This window comes from Lynx canadensis, chromosome D1 (assembly GCF_007474595.2).
Source record: "Lynx canadensis isolate LIC74 chromosome D1, mLynCan4.pri.v2, whole genome shotgun sequence".
Lineage (NCBI taxonomy): Eukaryota > Metazoa > Chordata > Mammalia > Carnivora > Felidae > Lynx > Lynx canadensis.
Genome location: NC_044312.2, coordinates 21,508,112 through 21,527,513, shown reverse-complemented (window position 1 = coordinate 21,527,513; position 19,402 = coordinate 21,508,112). Strand labels below are relative to the sequence as shown.

General features: G+C 37.9%; 1 protein-coding gene across 1 annotated transcript; it reads left to right on the top strand.

Annotated features, from left to right (window-relative positions):
• The first annotated feature begins 12,857 nt into the window (after positions 1-12,857).
• Positions 12,858-13,793, top strand: LOC115525538 (olfactory receptor 8B12-like). The gene has a single exon (XM_030332774.1). The coding sequence runs from the start codon at positions 12,858-12,860 to the stop codon at positions 13,791-13,793; it is 936 nt and encodes a 311-aa protein (XP_030188634.1).
• Positions 13,794-19,402: the final 5,609 nt, after the last annotated feature.

The following is a 19,402-nucleotide window of genomic DNA, read 5'->3' as shown; positions in this document are numbered from 1 at the left end:
TCACCATAAACAATTAGAAAACCAGACAAGGGATATGAAACCATATTTTCCAGATAGCTGACAACAGGGAGCACTAAATTGATTCCTGAAAGGAGGGAAATAAACAGCATGAGCCAATGATTGTACCAGCTTATCTCCTGTAGGAATTTTCCATTCTATACTCCAGGTGGGGAAAATCCAGAAAGGATAAATATTGTATTTTAAAAATATTTATTTATTTATTTATTTATTTATTTATTTATTTATTTAGTAAGAGTGAGATAGTAAGACAGTGAATGTGGGGGGGGGGGGGACAAAGGGAGAGGGAGAATCTCCATCAGGCTCCATGCTCAGCACAGAGTCTGATATGGGGCTTGATCTCACAACTGTGAGATCATGACCTGAGTCAAAATTAAGAGTTGGACGTTTAACCAACTGAACCACCAGAGTGCCCAAATATTGTAAAATCTAGGACAGAAACTAAATAATAAAAAAAGAGCTATAGCTAACAAGCCAATAGTGGAGATAAAATCAAATCATCAACAAAACTTCAATTATTCCAAAAGAAGGCAAGAAGAAAAACAAATGGAATAAATGACAACTGAAAGAAGTAGAAAACCTATAGCAAGGATGAAAGATTTAAACTCAACCTAGTGAGGGGCGCCTGGGTGGCTCAGTCGGTTGAGCATCAGACTTCGGCTCAGGTCATGATCTCACGGTTCGTGAGTTCGAGCCCCACATTGGGCTCTGTGCTGACAGCTCAGAGTCTGAAGCCTGCTTCAGATTCTGTGTCTTGCTCTCTCTCTGCCCCTCCCCTGCTCATGCTCTGTCTCTCTCTGTCTCAAAAATGAATAAAACATAAGAAAAAAAACTCAACCTAGTGATTGAAATAAATGTTAATGGTTTAAATATATCAATTAAAGTGCAGAGATTGTCAGATTGGATAAAGGGCATTACTCAATTGTATGCTTTCCCAAGAAATCCACTTAAAATATAAAGACAAAAACAGCTAAAACTAGAAGGATGGGAAAGATGTACTGTGAAAACATCGATCAAAAGGAAGTTGGAGTGACTATATCAGCATTAAGCAAAGTAGACTTCAAAGGAAGGATTGTTACTAAAAATAAGTAGGAACATTTCACAATGATAAAGGAATCAATTCATAATACTCCTAAATAAATTCATGTATTAATAGTTTCAAAATACACGAACCAAAACTGACAGAACTGGAAGGAAAAATAGACAAGTCCACTATTAGTTGGAGACTGCAATATTCCTCTTTCATTAATTGATAAAAGTAGTAGAAAAATTAATAAGGACATAGGAAATATCCACAAATTGACATTTTTAGAACACTCCACCAAGAAGTAGCAGAATATCTAATCTTTTAGGTGCACATGGAACATATTTTGAGATAAAAACTATTCCGGGGAATAAAACAAACCATCATACCTTTAAAAGGTTGAAATCATAATGAGTATGTACCCTTTACCACAACAAATAAAAACTATAAATAATCTACAGTAAGATATCTGGAAAATCTTTGAATATTCAAAAATTAAAAAGCCTACTTCTAAATAACACACAGGCCAAAAAGAAGTCACACTCTAAGTTACATGTGAACTGAATGAACATGAGAGAGCATGTTGGGGGGGGAAGAGAGATGGGAGAGAGAGAAGAGAGAGAGAGAGAGAGAGAGAGAGAGAGAGAATCTCAAGCAGGCTCCATGCTCTGCACAGAGCCTGATGCGGGGCTCAACGTGGGGCTCCATCCCACGACCCTGGGATCATGACCAGAGCCTGAAATCAAGAGTCTTAAGCTCAACAGACTGAGCCACCCAGGTGCCCTGAATGTTAAAATGTTATATTTGACATTTAATGTGGTAGTTAAAGGTGTAGACTCAGAAGTCAGACAGGGCTGGGTTAAATTCCAACTCTGACTTTGACCATGTGATCTTAAGCAAGTTATGTAACCGTGTTACTTGTAAGCATTCTTGTCTGTAGACTGGGAATAATAATAATATGTGCCTCACAGTGCACAGTCCCTAGCATTGTAGCATTGCCTATAATAGGTGGTTAATATCTCTTAGTATTCATTAAAGCATCAGATTATAATATCAAACCATGGCCCTATTGTCTTCATAAAGATGAAATACACAAATAATGAAGGTGCTATCCAAGAGGCATGACCCAGAATGTATATAGGGTATGATATTTATAGACATTTTATCTTTGACATGCATTTCTAAGCTGAAAAAAAATTATATCCTTGCTAATTAATTTCCTCCTCAAATAGTTACTGACATTTTTGTAAACCTTTTATTGTGTACATATTTCTTTCAGAGACTAGTCTCAGATACTATTCCTAAAAATCCTTAGGAGGATTGGGAATGTATTTAGAACAGGAATTATTATTCCCACTTTAGTAATAAGGAACCAAAGGGCTGAGATTTTAAGACTTCCTCAAAGTTCACAGAACTTACTAGTGGCGACTTGAAATTAAAAATGCATTCTGCTGTCTCTAAATCTGTGCTTTTCCTTCTCCTCTGCTTTGTCGTCTTACAAGTCTGTGAAGCTATGGCTCTAGGCAATATTTTGGCCTCACAGTATTGGGGTTCATTCTTCATTTCTTAGTATGAGGAGAACACAGGAAAAGAAAAGAGGGATGCTACATTATATTATCTGTTCGCCAGGACAGGGGTCTGCAAGTTCAGCCAGATCCAGCCCACTGACTGTATTTGTTGGAAAGTTTCATTGGAACAAAGCCATGCCCATTCCTCTATGCCTTGTTGATGCTGTCTTCCTGTTCAAGTGGCACAGCAGAGTAGTGGCAACAGAGATCCTATGCACTGCACGGCCTAATATCTATACTATCTGGTCCTTTCTGGAAACGTTTGCCAATCCCTGCTCTAGGAAACTGATACTCAAGAAGTTGTACAATTTACCCAAGGTTATACAATGGTAGAAAGTAGAACTGGTCTAGAACCCAGGATTTGTGACCATCCGTCTGTTGTCCTCCACCATGCCATGCTGTCTTTCTGTGGCACTTCACTTTACTTTTATATTTAAGTAAACTTAATTTAATACATTAAGGCCAAGAAGGGATATTATTGCTATATTACCAGAATCTCTTTTTAAATTACAAAATATATTTGCATTGTAAGAAAGTAAACATACAGACAGGCAAAAATAATTATATTCCAACTACCAAGAATCTAAAATTGTAATGTGTATTCTACCAGATCTTTTTTATGCATGTATGCATTTATATACATAGGTATAAATATACATGCATTTTTAAACTCAAAGTTAGCATACCATACATTTTTTAAAAGATCTAATTGGCTTTATTAAACGATTCATGAATCAGGTAGCATCCTTTCTAGCAAGTAGAGTATATGTTGTTTTATAACCTGTTTTCTCATAGAACATTAAAAGACTTTAACTCACTTGATCAGCAATAGTAATAATATTGTGCTTGTTGTGATATTGAAGATAAGGAAGTCTGCATTATCATAAACTTTATATTTTAAATTACTGGCAGTGAGACAACTTCTTTGTCACTAATAACAGCAAGAATTTTGAACTGTGTTTTAATTTTTTAAAAAGAGATAAATTTCACTTAGACAATGACAACAGATTTAAAAGCTATCTAACATATCCCCATCCATCGAATATGACTCTCCTAAAATGATAAGAAACAGAAAATCCACTTTAAATATATCAATACCAGGAGTCAAAGTTGGGTATAAAACAGAATGTTGCTATGAGGCAGTGTTTGTTTTTGCCTCTTGATGAGAACACCTTTCCAATTATATAGAAAACTGTGGGCAACAGAAATCTAAGTTTTATTCCTGTTATCTTCTAGCTAACTTATACATGATCCACGAATTTCTTGATGTTAAAATCTTACCAGTAGTTTTATCAGGTGACCAGTTTTATCAGAAGCGCAGACTTGTTGCTAATGACAACACTGAGAATTACCTAGACAACTCTATTTCCTTTACAAGTGGGGAAAAAGCACTTTGAGAAGGGGGATATATGATTGGAAATAGTATATATATATAAAAAGTTCTGCATTACAAATGCAAATTAATGGAAGATATTTTGTTCACATCTTACATAATTGCTTTAAAATTATAATTGAATGCCTTGGGGTGCCTGGGTGGCTGAGTCGGTTAAGTGTCTGACTTCGGCTCAGGTCATGATCTCACAGTTTGTGAGTATGAGCTCCACATCGGGCTTGGTGCTGACAGCTCAGAGCGTGGAGCCTGCTTTGGATTATGTGTCTCATTCTCTCTCTGCCCTCCCTCACTTGTGTTCTGTCTCTGTCTCTCAGAAATAAATACATGTAAAAAAAATTAAAAAAAAATAATTGAATACCTGGCTTGATGAAAACTGCAACACTGTTGGGTGGAAATCTTAGGTGGTACTTTGTTTTCAGCAATTAAGAAGTATCAGAAAACAGAAAGGCACCAGATTTACATCTATTTCCAGTCAAAGGGGCCAACATATTTGTCAAAATGGGTCACTGAGTTGGGGAGTGTTGGGTACATTTTTATATAGGCAGAACCTCTCCTGGGATATGGCCGCTCCAGAGACTTGGTCCTCATTGAAGGCAATTAGTCTTTGGGTTTACGCTTTGTACTATGAATGACATCTCCCACGTGTTTTAATTTTTCTTCTGTTGAGGGACTTATCCTGAAGCCTGGGAAGCTTGGTGCCAGCTGTCAGCACTGGAACATTTTTAGTTTCATCATCATCATCATCATTATTACCATGACCACACTGATCATTACCATCAATATTATCCTCATCTTCACTAACATCATCACTTTTGTCCCTGTCACCACCAACATGGTCAGTATTTATCACTAGTTTTTTGTCGTTGTGTACCATGAACTATATTTACATTTTTATTATAAAAAGGCTTTATTTCACATCTTTCTACACTGAACATTTCTCCAAAACCAAATTCACTGAATATGCTAAAAAAGAAACCTCTTTAATTTTAGTTAACTTTTTTTATAAATTGAAACAGAAGGTTTCATTTTTTAAAAATAATTAAACTTATTTTGATTATTATATTTTATTTTTTCCCCAAATTTACTGAAGTATGATTGACAAGTAATTATACATATTTATGTTGTACAATATATTTTAGGTGTACAATGTAAGTTGATATATGTTTATATTGTGAAAGGATCACTACAATCAAGCTGATTCACATATCCATTACCTCACATAGTTACCACTTTTGTTTTAGTGGTGATAACAGTTAAGATTTATTCTTTTAGTGGATTTCACATATGCAATATATTATTATTAACAATAGCCACCATGCTGTACATTAGATCCCCAGAACTTATTCATCTTATAATTGCTCTTTGACCAATGTCTCCTCATTTCCCTCACCCCTCAGCTCCTGGAAACCACTATTTTTAGATGTACAAGCAAATAAATATTAAATGCTACTGATGTCTGTCCAATATTTTGGTTATTTAGACCTTTTTGTCTACCAGATTTCTTAGGAAGAGCTCATGGCAACAAGATCCCTAAGTTTTTATCAGTTAATGGCAATGTGTCTACAGCTTTTATATTTGAAGTTAGTTTGGCTATACATTAAACCATCCATGGTTCACATTTTAATTTTTTGAATATCTGAAATCTATTACTCTATTTTCTTCTGTAAAGCAATGTTTGACGACAGTATGATTTCTTTTTCCTTTATGAGTTAGTTGGGTCATTTTTTTTTTAACTGGGTGCCCCAAAGCCCAAAAGTGTCATTTATTAAGATAGGGAATATAGGAAGAGAAAGTTTTGAGGAAAGGTAGTGATATAACTTTTGAATGTGTTGAATTTTTGGTGTCTGTTGGGTGTTCAGATATGAATAGAAATACAAATTTGGAAGTCAACAGCAGAGGGTGATTTCAGTCATGGGAGTGGACAAGGTCTTTTGGAGAGCATAAATAGAATGCCAAGAGGAGACTGAGGATAGAACTGTGTGGAATATCAGTATTTAGCTCTTGAAGGAAAACTGAGAAGTGGCCAGAAGTTGAAGGAAAATTAGACAGGTGATGTGTTTCAAAAGGGAAGTGTGATATAATAGAAAATATATATACTGCTCTCTGCCCCCAGTTCCTGGCACAGAACTCCTGACACCCTTGTAATTTCCTCTGTGATAGGAGTGTCCTTTGTCCCAATGAGGTATCTCTGGGTGGGCTCCTGAATAGTTCCTGGATGTAGGCTGGTCACCGGAAAGACCAAGCTATGATTAGAAACTTGGAATCTTCAGCCCTGTCCTCCATTCTCTTGAGAAGGGAAAAGGGCTGAAAATGGATATAATGATCAAACATGTGATGGAACCTCCAGAAAGTCCCCCCAAAGTACAGGGTTTGGAGAGCTTTTAGGGTAGTAAACACGAGGTAGTAAAAGAGCGCTGTGCCTGAACAGAGCATGGAAGCTTGGGGGCCCTTCCCACACACCTTGCCCTGAATCTCTTCCATCTGGATGTTCATCTGTATCCTTTAATAAACAGGTAAACTAAGTCAGTGTTTCCCTGAGCTCTGTGAGCCACTGTGGCAAATTAATCAAAGAGGATCTTTGGATCCTCTGATCGATACTCAGTTGCTCAGAAGTATAGGTGATAACCTGGGCTTGCAACTGGCATCTGAAGAATGTGTGTTGGGGGGGGGGTCGGGGCAGGGTCTGGAGCAGTTCTTGTGGGGCAGAGCCGCTAACCTGTGGGATTTGACACTATCTCCTGGTAGATAGTGTCAGAATTGAGTTAAAATTGTGGGGCACCCAGCTGGTGTTGTGGAGACTTGCCTGTTCTTATGGGGAAACCACCACCACCCCCCACACACATTTGGTGACCAGAAATGTCAGAAGTGAAGTGTTCTGTGTGAATAGTAAAGGAGACTCATAGGAGAAAAACACACAGTAGGGAAGAACTGGGTTTTTCCCTGCATGGGAAGGAAAACACTGAGTTTTTCCATTACAGAAAGGAAAATGAATATTTCAAGACATTAGCTGCCATTGTGCTAAGTAAAATAAGATTCAAAAAGTATTCATTGAATTTAACAACATTTGGTTTCATCTAGTCCTTTTATAGAGGAGACATTTCCAGGAAAAGACAATTTAGTGACTTGTCCAAGAGTGTATGACCAGAGCCAGATCTTTAGACTTCTAAGCCTAGCTAGGGCTTTCTCCCAGGATACCACATTGCCTCTTGATTTCAGCTAGCTAGCAGAATGAAATTCCTGAAAGAAAAGTTTGTAAAATATTGGCGCACATCACTGAATGAGTATGTGGCTTTCCTTTCCAGAGAGGTCTTTAGAAATTGCAGACAGTCTTGGGGTGCCTGGGAGGCTCAGTAAGTGGAGCATCCGACTCTTGATTTCGGCTCAGGTCATGACAGGCTGTGGGCTCGAGCCCTATGTGAGCCTGCTTAGGAATCTGCCTCTCTCTCCCTCATCCCCTCTCCCCAACTCCAGCGCTCTCCCTCTCTCTCTTTCTCTCTCTCTCTCTCTCTCAAATAAAAACAAAAATGCAGACAGTCTTGTTAATGTTGCAAGGTTACAGAGGAGTCCATGCAACAAGAGAACTTTGGTATATATATATTTTAAATGTTTATTTTTGAGAAGGGGGTGCAGAGAGAGGAGGACAGAGGATCTGAAGCAGGCTCTGCACTGACAAAACCATGAGATCATGACCTGAGCTGAAGTCAGATGCTTAACCGACTGAGCCAACCCAGTGCCCCAAGAACTTTGGTGTATTACTTACTTTACATTGCTTGATTTCTTTGCATATGTAATTTAATTTAATGTAATTTAATAAGTATTAGTAAATTAGGAAGGCTCTGTTACCTTAGAATAATCTGTTTCTACCCATCAAATTACATTTCTCCTTTCCACAAAATTACACTTGAAGGTTATTTTGGATTTATCCTTATTAACTCTGCCTATATTGTACTTTCTAGCACGTTGATTTGTTTTGTACCCTTTACACTCCTTGTAAATGATAGATTTTACAGTATTTGTGTATTATTTAACACAACTTTATTAAGTAGCACAACATTTCCTGGATTTAAGCCCCTTAAGAAAAAGAACTCTGTTTTGGAGAGTTTTAAGTTGCTTGGTACCTCTCAAGACTAGTCTTTGCAGCAACTTCGGCCACTTAGCAAACTTTCCTTTACCAGCGTCTGTAGGAAAGGGGGAAGTTTCTTCTACAAACACCACGACCTTGACAGGCAGAAATCTTCTGGCATTGTTGTGTAGACAGCATTATCAACATATTAAAGGCTTCAAGCTTATTTTTAGTAAACCTAACTATGTGTGGTTTAAATGACTTTTTTTTGGTAGGGATAAAATGTCTGCTTATCAGAATCTCTGACCAATTATTTCAGATAGTAAAAAACTATCCCTGAAATTATGGGTTTGCCATTTGGATTTTCATTACACTATCTTAACATGCAAGCCCATTACATCCAGCAAGTTTTTGAAAAGCATCTGTAATGTATTCATCACTCTGATAGATCATGAGTGTGTTAGTGTACCCAAAAGCTACAGGATTAAGGATTTTCCTTGAAGAAGCTTTTAATCTAGTTGGGGTTTTGGGAATATAATCTTGAAATAATGAATAGTGTAAGGCCGTATTAGACTAAGCACAGTCAGAGTAACATGGAAAAATAATGAAGAGACTTGCAAGACAATGACTTAATTGGAGATTGTTTTTCACTTCTTTTTTCCTTGCACCCTTGGTAACATTATTTACCCCTTACTCTTAAAATTTTCTCTACCTTGACCTCTGTGACATTTTATAAAGGCAACTAATGTTTACTAAATGAATATTCATGGGAGTATAATTCAATCTTCACAAATATCTGCAAGTTTGGTATTATCATTATGATTTTTAGATCAAGACACTGAGTATTAATTAGGTTAGGTAAGTACTCAAGTTCACCCAGGAAATAAGGAATACACTTGGGGTTTAATTCTAGGTTTGTTTTCTCCAGTTCTTGCTCTTATTGCTAGGCTTGCTGTTTTTTTGACATTTCTGTTGGTCAGTTTCCTTCTCCCCCTTATTTATTGGCATTTTCACCAGGTTCACACTTTGCCCTTAACTATTCTGTCTTTAAACAGTACTCCCTGAAGCAGTGTTCCTATGTTTCCTCTGTTCAATTTTTATCTTAATCTCTTATGTTAAATCTCTGATTTTCAATTTTCTTCTTCTTTCTGGTCGTTGTTTGGAAGTCCTGCCAGCATTTGATGATCTTGTCTAAAATCCAGCTCTTTACTCTTCCACCTCCTTATTTTCCCATTTCTATCATGGGCAGGGATTGGAAATTGAACCACATTTGATGTGTGCCTCTTCTCTGTTGTTCTTTCTCAAACTATTGAGATGTGAAATCCTGTTTGGTACTTCACCATAATATCATAATATGTGGCACTGTTTATCTTTTGCTGTTTATACAGCTTATGTAAAAGTTTTAAAGTTGATTCCCTGCCTCTGGTTTCTTTCTGTTCTAGCCCATTCTGAAATTACCTTCATCCAAGGATATAATAGTTACCATAGTAAATAACAAATTTTATTTATGTAATGAAACTCTAAAAATAATATACATATGTATCATTTAAATAATAATAATAATAATAATAATAATAATGATGATAATAATAAGCAGCTTTTGTATCTTCTTTGTGCCAGAAGGTACATCTTTTACTCATGAAAATAACACTTTGAGTTGTGGTTCTTTTCCTCATTTTAAGATTAAAAATTAGAAACTTAAGGAAGGTTGAATTTCCAAGCTCACACAGCTACTTGGATGCAGAACTACGATTTATGCTGAAGTCCACCAGATTCCAAAGTTTATGCTCTGAAAACTTCTCATTTAACTGGGATATATTTCAGAGTGACAGAGAACATTACTAATAATTTGGGGGGGGGGGGGATAAGAGACATAAACTGGGACTGTCTTAGAGCAACCAGGACTTAGAATAACTTATCAATTCTATTCTCTACTTTCTCACCATGGTTATACTCAGATAAGTAATGAAGAGGTTGAGAGAACATCTACTTTTGGAGGAAGGGACATATGCTTATGTAGTCGATGAGCTCAGAGATGACCACAGGACAGTCTCTTGAAATATCCAGAAAAAAAAATCCTATTGGGTACCCAGGAAAGGACCTTAACAGAGCATTGAAAAATAAAGACACAAATTTGAGAGCCATATATATGGTGGGATAGTGGAAGCCATGAAACAAATGAGTTCAAGAATTTAAGGAAGTAGGGGTTGCCTGGGTGGCTCAGTTGGTTAAGCGTCGGACTCTTGGTTTTGGCTCAGGTCATGATCTCACTATTTGTGAGTTTGAACCCCTTGTTGGGCTCTGTCCTGGCAGTGTGGAGCCTGCTTGGGATTCTCTCTCCCCCTCTCTCTGCCCCTCCTGCTCTTGTGCTGTCTCTGTTTCTCTCAAAATAAATAAGTAAACTTAAAAAAAGAATTTAAGGAAGTAGGGGTGCCTGGGTGGCTCAATCGGTTAAGTGTCCAGCTTTGGTTCAGGTCATGATCTCATGATTGGTGAGTTTGAGCCCCGCGTTGGACTCTGTGCTGACAGTGCAGAGCCTGCTTGAGATTCTCTCTCTGCCTCTCTCTCTGCCCCTCCTCTGATTGCTCTCTCTCTCTTTCAAGATAAATAAATAAATTTAAAAAATCAATTTAACAGTAACTATTAGACACATCATTACTGAAAGATGAATTTAATTCTGCTTTGTCAGAAGCTAATCAAAGCTACTTCATTCACGTGGGGTCCTCTCAGCTGCCACCTCTTCTCTCTGGACAGATTTGTGCTTCTTACTAAAGCTGGGAATCCTATGTTACATAGGGATTGGTTTGGGACCATCCTTGTGCAACTATGATGATCTACTAGAAACCTGAGAGCCAGTGCACATGCATGAGACATATATGTAAGGGTATTTTAATGTATGTAAATCTTCACATGCTCCGTAATGTTGCATTTATAATGTATAGTTTAAATTAGAAACAAATATAAGAAGGAAGCCATTTCAGAGATTCAAGTTTTTGAAAGGCAAAAGTACTATACAAGTGGAAAAGGCAAACAGCTTTTTCGTTCTTTGCTGTACTGGAACAAAGTCATCAGGTAACATGGCTTTAGAAAAGCTCTGTTGAAGATACATTTGGAAATGAGGTTGCCATGGCAACTGTCTCTGAGGCAACAAAATCCCCCTAGAGCTTTCAGAGAACCCCTAACTTCTTTGAACTTGGTTCTCAAGAAGAGCTTAATTTCATTTCATTTTAATATGAACTGCTTTTCTCTGTTTGTAACTTTTGCGCAATGGGATTGAGAACAAGGACTGGGACTCACTGGAGTTACTTTGGGATGTGTTAATTCTAAGTGCAAATCAAAAGATGTGTGTGCACACACTCACAAACGTACACAGGCATGTGCACAGCAGTTTTAGTAGAACCTTCCTGGAGGAAGAGGAACTTCTGCCTTTGTATTTTCACTTCATAACTTCCCTAACAGGACTTTTGTCATTAACCCAGGCCCAAAAACCTATTTAATCCATTGGCACACTGAAGCTCAAATTTCCCCAGATCAAGATTTCTTTCTTGGGTATGAAATCTGTCTTCCTTATTATTATAAGGGCCCCTGGTAAGGGGTGTTGAGCGCAAGTTGACACACAAAGCTTTATTAGTCTCTGTATGAGTGAAATCACTTCCCGAGAACTATTTTGACAATGTGTGCAGTAGTGGTAGTAGCCAGCAGTGGTGTCTGGAGACAAAATTGGGTGTTTTCAGTAACATACAGCAAGTACTTTGTGTTTGCTTAAGAAGCCAGCAAGGTCCCTGACCGCTATGAAGTTTCGAGTTGGATAGATTAGAATTTGACTCAAGATTTTGGAACCTACAAGCTGTGTGTGTTCCTCACTTTTAAAGTGGATATTTATAGGTCTAATATACAAAGCTGTTGTGAGGAATGAAGAGGTAAAATTCTTTGTGCATTGCTTTGGATCCTTCATACGAGGGTAGTGGGTTGATATGGTGTTTGGTACACAGTAAGGGCTTAATACAGGGTTGCAATTAGCATTTTTCCCATGATGCTTTGCTATAATTAATAGCTTAAAAAGATGTAATCACAATGAAAAAATGTAACCACAGGTCTTTAAAAGCCACATCAAGCATTACCAAGGGGGGTAAACAAACATTTCTTCTTCCTTTGGGAAGGGGGTCTCTGGAGCAGTGATCCTGAGGGAGTCTCTGTAACTACGTCACTGAGATTAGTCTCTTGTTATCCATGGGCATTGGAAAGGATGCTGTCTCATCCCCGGAATTTGGACAAGAGACTTGCAGCAAAGCAAATCAAAGATCAAGTTCTTCAGCGCAGCAAGATAAATTAGAGGTTTTCGCTCCTCAAAGTAGAGAAGCAGAAGCAGAGGGTCTGAGCTCTGGGTTGTCACTTGCTTTTCATCGGGGCCAGTTGAGTCTCCATGAAGAGATGGATGAGAGCCAGTGGAGAATAGCACTGTGACTCCAAGCAGAGGAGGGTGAGTGCCTGCCTGCCCTGGTCTGTCCTCGAGCAGGGTGGGTAAAAGCTCAAAGCCCAGGAGCCAGACCACCTGAGTTCACCTCCTGCTGTAACTTAGTAGCATCAGGACTTGTGCAAGTCACTTAGGTCCAGTGTCCTCATCTGTTGAAATGGGGGATACTCATAATGCCACACGACATTTAGAACAGTGCCAGTAAATGTTCCATTCTTTTCTTCTCCATGTCAGCCCCTTAAATTCCATGGTGTGTGGCTTCTCTCTCTTTGTCTCAGTGACTCTTCTTTTTCCCTTACAGACTCTCCTAGAGGAGAATGGCTGCAGATAATGCCTCCTCTGTGACAGAGTTTATCCTCGCAGGCTTAACAGATGAGCCAGAACTCCAGATGCCCCTCTTCTTCCTGTTTCTAGGTTTCTACATGGTCACTGTGGTGGGGAACCTGGGCCTGATAACCCTGATTGGGCTGAATTCTCACCTTCATATTCCCATGTACTTTTTCCTCTTCAACTTGTCCTTCATAGATTTTAGTTTCTCTACTGCCATCATCCCCAAAATGCTAATGAGTTTTGTCTCCAAGAAGAACATCATTTCCTATGCAGAGTGTATGACTCAGCTCTTTTTCTTTTGCTTTTTTGTCTTTTCTGAATCCTACATCCTGTCAGCGATGGCATACGACCGCTATGTCGCCATCTGTAAACCACTGCTGTACATGGTCACTGTGTCTTCTCAGGTGTGTTTACTCCTTTTGCTGGGTGTCTATGGGATGGGGATTTTGGGAGCTGTGGCCCATACAGGAAATATATTATTTCTGACATTTCGTTCTGACAACCTTGTTAATCACTATATGTGTGACATCCTTCCCCTCCTTGAGCTCTCTTGCAACAGCTCTTACATAAATGTACTAATTGTCTTTACTGTTGTGACCATTGGCATTGGGGTGCCCATTGTTGCCATTTTTATATCTTATGGTTTCATTATTTCTAGCATTTTCCACATTAGCTCCACTGAAGGCAGGTCCAAGGCCTTCAGTACCTGCAGTTCTCACATAATTGCAGTTTCTCTTTTCTTTGGGTCAGGAGCTTTTATGTACCTCAAGTCACCTTCTATTTCACCCCTTGACCAGGGGAAAGTGTCTTCCTTGTTCTACACCATTGTTGTGCCAATGTTCAACCCATTAATCTACAGTCTGAGGAATAAGGATGTCAAAGTTGCCCTGAGGAAAACTGTGGGCAGAATAACCTTCTCTTGAAAAAAATATTAGAAATTTAGATAAGTAGTCCAAGGATTTTTTTTTAATTGGAGTGTTTTTATTACTATTGTTATGATTACTTTTTTCATTGAGGACTCTAAGCACCAGTGCTTTCTTTCTGTACTATATGGTAGAGGAAATTTTAACGTTTTTTTCCCCAATGGATTGATTCTCCCTTACCCTAATCCCCCAATTTTTCCTTCTTTATTTTATGAAAAATAATTGCTGCAATTCAACATTGAGTGGGGCTTAGGAATCATTCGGTCTAGTGCCTTTTTATAATACATTGCACTTTGCAGAGTCAGAAATGTTTGTATGTTGCGCAAGAACATAAAACTATCTGGAACTGAAATCGTTGCTTGAATCCCGATCCAGTTTGTTTTTCCCTTTGCCATGTTTTCTTCCCTCATCTTTTTCTTGGAAGATTTCATTTCTCATGTTGGTTGACCTAGCACATTTAAATTATGAATATATTCACAGTAATTTCATGCTACTTTTTCACAGGATAATTTTAATATATCACATTTGCAAGAGAGTAGGAGGTGAAAAATTTTGTTGAGTTGGTCTTGGCAAAATGACAAGATCAGTGTTTGATGAATTTTGCAGTGTGTAAGTGGAAAGTATGTTAGATTTCAGAGAGAGGCAAGTATGGTGACCAATGACTTGGTGGGTGGAGCCCTACGGACATAGTTTAGTGAATTAAAACTTCCAGAAGAGAGAAACTTATTTTTATGGGGTGTAAAGACGTGTGGTAGAGGAGTCATATATTATTTCAAGACTAACAGAGAAGGAATTTGGAGTCTTATTTCAAGAGTTACCTTGGCTGTGGTCCAAAATAACTGGGTGCTGCACTATCCAAAATGGTAGTCACTAGTGATATATGGTATTGAGCATTGAAACTGAGACATACTATAAGTGTGTAATGTAAAGTACATGTAATTGTACAATGTAATTGTAAAGTACACACTGGATCTTTGAAGGAGTAATATGAAAAACTGTAAAATAACTCATTGCAACTTTTTATGTTGATTACATGTAGAAGTAACATTTTGGATATATTACATTAAATAAAATATATTATTAAAATGAATTTACCTGTTAGCTTTTTTAAATGTGTCTACTAGGGGCTGAGAATTACAAATGTGGCTTAAATTATATTTTTAGTAAACGACACTGGTCTGGAGGATGTAACAGAGCACCAGGTAGCTGTGCGGACACATTTAGTTATGAAGGCAGCACCAACCTGTTGCTTATTAGGAGAGGCAAGTGCTATTGAATTTTCAGTCATTGTAGATAGCCATCATATTCTAATAATGGGGCACATGGGGAAGGGATGGTGATCTCAGGATAAGTTCATAAATCCACAGTATTATGTAATGAGAAATATAGCATTATATAAAAAATCAAAGGAACAATTTGTGTGTGTGTGCGTGTGTGTGTGTGTGTGTGTGCGCGTGTGTGTGTGCGTGTGTGCGTGTGTGTGTGTAAACTCACCATTAGTGGTAAGATTTCTTTGGGAAGTAATGAGAAGTGCCATGCTGGGGAAATATTTTTATTTATGAACTTTTCCTGAGGAAAGTTCTATTCCAGTGAGAAATAAGGGAAGTGTGGATAAATGTTTAGTTTTGCCTTTTGATTCTGGTCAGTATTGCTGCAAAGAAAATAAGAAACACGTGGGGAGAATTATACTTTAGATGAGACTAAATAGATACCTGAATTCAGGGAACCTAGAATTTAGGCATGGGGTGGTGTAATAGGTGTGTATTGGGTATGCGGCACAATGTAGGTAATGAAAGAAAACAGAAACCTTCCTTTAAAATTTTTTGTGGTCTAACTTTCATATAGCAAAGTATGCAGATCTTAAGTGTATAGCTCATTGAATTTTTGCATATGTATATGTAACCACAGACTAGATAATGATGTAAAACATTTCCATCCACTTTAGAAGGCTTCCTTTTGCTCCTTTCCAGTAAATACTACCTGCCCTCAAATCCCACCCCCCTACCCAGAGTTTATCCACTCTCCTGACTTTTATTATCATAGATTAGTTTTGCCTATGTTTGAACTTCACATAAACACATACTCTGTTGTTTCTGGCTTCTTTATCTCAGCATAATAATGACTGTGATACTCATCTATAGTGTTGCATATACAGATATATATATATATATATATATATATATATATATATATATATATACTTTTTATTGTTATGTGGTATTCCATTATGTGAATATACAACTATTTAGCCTGTTAATTGAACTGGTCAAGTTTCAGACCTATTGGTTTTGTTTTTTTTTTTTAATTTAATTTATTTTTTAAATTTACATCTAAGTTAGTTAGCATATAGTGCAACAATGATTTCAGAAGTAGATTCCTTAATGCCCCTTACCCATTTAGCCCATCCCCTCTCCCACAACCGCTCTAGTAACCCTGTTTGTTCTCTATATTTAAGAATCTTTTATGTTGTGTCCCCCTCCCTGTTTTTATGTTATTTTTTCTTCCCTTCCCTTATGTTCATCTGTTTTGTCTCTTAAAGGCCTCATATGAATGAAGTCATATGATACTTGTCTTTCTCTGACTGACTAATTTCACTTAGCATAATACCCTTTAGTTCCATCCACGTAGTTGCAAATAGCAAGATTTCATTCTTTTTGATTGCTGAGTAATACTCCATTGTATATGTCTGTCTATCTATGTATCTATCTATTTATCTATCTATCCCATATCTTCTTTATCCATTCATCCATCAATTTTAGCTCTATTGTTAATAAAGCTTCTACAAAAATTTTTAAACATGGATTTTTAAAGTTTATTTATTTTGAGAGAGAGAGAGAGAGAGAGAGCGCAGGGGAGGGGCAAGAGAGAGAGGGAAAGAGAGAATCTCAAGCAGGCTCCATGTTGTCAGCGTGGAGCCTGACACAGGGCTTGATCCTACTAACTGTGAGATCATGACCTGAGCTGAAATCAGGAGTCAGATGCTCAAGACTGAGTCACCCAGGCACCCCTGAACATGCATTTTGATTGAAGTATGCAAACATTTCTTTTGGATATACACTTAGATGTGGATTTTCTGGATAATAGAGTAGGTCTATATTTAGCTTTTATAAATACTGCTAAAGTGTTTTAAAAAACATTTGAGTCAGTTGGCACTGCTGGCAACAATGTCTGAGAGTTCCAGTTGCTCCACATCCTTATTAACACTTAGTATTTGCATGTTACCCATTCTGGTGTGTGTAAGAAAATGCCTTTTAATTTTTATTTTCCTGATGTCAAGCACCTTTTAATACGTGTATTGGCTGTTTGGATATCTTAAAAAATTTTTTTTAATGTTTATTTTTGAGAGAGGGAGAGAGAGAGCGAGCATGAGCAGGGGAGGGGCAGAGAGAGAGAGAGAGAGAGAGAGAGAGAGGGAGACGCAGAATCTAAAGCAGGCTCCAGGCTCTGTGCTGACAGTGCAAAGCCCAATACAGGGCTTGAGACCATGAACCGTGAGATCATGACCTGAGCTGAAGTCAGATGCTTAATGGACTGAGCCACCAGGCATCCCTGGATATCTTTTTCCATGAAGAAATTACCCAAATCTTTGGTCATTTGAAAACTAGTGTTGTTAGCTGCTTTCCTATTGACTTGAAGGAATTAAAATTCTACATTTAAATACTTATATGTGTAAGTGTATAAATGTATGTGTACTATGTATATGTGCATGTATGAGTATCATGTCAGTAATACATACATATATAATGCATACACACATCTGTATGTCAATCTATCTCTCTATATCTCTCGTCTCCAAAACTATGCCTTGCTTATTCTAAATGATATCTTTTGATAGTGGATTTTTTTTAATTTTAATGTTTATTTTTGAGAGAGACAGAGCAATGAGTGGGGGAGGGGCAGAAGAGAGAGGTAGACACAGAACCTGAAGCAGGTTCCAGGCTCTGAGCTGTCAGCACAGAGACCGACATGGAGCTCAAACCCACGAACCCCCCAAGATCATGACCTGAGCTGAAGTTGGACGCTTAACTGACTGAGCCACCCAGGCGCCCCAATAGTGGATGTTCTTAATTTGATGAAGTTGATTTATCAGTTTTTTGCCTTTTATGGTTAGTTCTGTGTCCTGTTTAAGAGATAGTTTACTGTTCTTCTTGAGGTCAGAAGAAGAGTGATGTGAAAGGGTGTGAGTGAGAAAGAAGACATAATAGACCTGTGGCATCCTAGCCCTGTGAAAATTTTGGATCTCCTGATCTTCTGGCTCCACCCCACAGAGACAGAATGTGAACTGGGTTTTAGGCTCTGAGCTGTCAGCACAGAGTCCAACACAGGGCTTGAACTCACAAACCCGTGAGATCATGACCTGAAGCGAAGTGGGACACTTAACTGACTGAGCCACTCAGGTGTCCCCCCCCCCCCCAATTTTTTTATGTTTATTTTATTTTTGAGAGGGGGGAGGGGCAGAGAGAGCCAGATACACAGAATCTGAAGCAGGCTCTAAGTTCTGAGCTGTCAACACAGAGCCCAACGTGGGATTCAAAGTCAAGAGCCACCGGATCATTACCTGAGTTAAAGTCAGATGCTTAACCAACTAAGCCAACCAGGTGCCCCATGTTTTAACTTTTTAAGAAAGTGCCAGACTGTTTTCCAAAGTGGTTGTACCATTTTACACTTTCATCAGTAGTGTTTGAAATTTTCAGTCCTCCATATCCTAACACTTGGCATGGTCCACTTTTTAACTGAAGACATTTTAGCAGGTGTATAGGGGTGTCTCATGGTAGTTTTAATGTTTATTTATTTATTTTTGAAAGAGAGATAGAGAGGAAGAGAGAGAGGGAGACAGAGCATCCCAAGCAGGATCTGTGCCGTCAGAGCAGAGCCTGACCTGGGGCACATAGTGGTTTTAATTTTCATCTCCCTAGTAACTAATGATGATGAGTATCTTTCTATGTTATCATTTGTCATCCATATATCTTTTTGTGTGTGTGTGTGAAATGTCTATCCCACCTATTTGCCCATTTTAAAGTAGGCTGTTTATTTCTTGTTACTGAGATCTCAAGGGTCTTTATATATCCTGAATTCAAGTCCTTTACTAAATATGAGATTTTTAAATAGTCCATGGCTTATGTTTTCATTCTATTAACAGATCTTAATGTTCATGAAGTCCACCTCATCATTTTTTTCTTTTGTGAACTGTAGCTTTGTTGTCATATTCAAGAACTTGTTGCTTAAAAAAGATAAGGAACCCCCTCCCCCCTACCCCCACCCCCCCCCACCAAATCATAAGGATTTTCTCCCGTAATTTATTCTGGAAGTTTTATGGGTTTTCACATTTGGGTCTATAGTCCGTGGAGTTATTTTTTATATACAGTTGAATTGTGGATCAAAGTGGTTTTTTGGTGTGTGTGTGTTTTTGCACATCTGTGTCCAGCGACTGTTCTACTTTTGTTAAAAATCAATTGTTTCTGTTTTTTACATTCTGTTCCCTTTGTCTGCTTGTCTATCTTGATGTCAATACCACACAGTTTTGATTACTGTAACTTTATAATAATTCTTAAAATGAGTCAGTATAAGTCCTCTAACTTCATTCACCTTTTTCAAAGTTATTTTGGTTT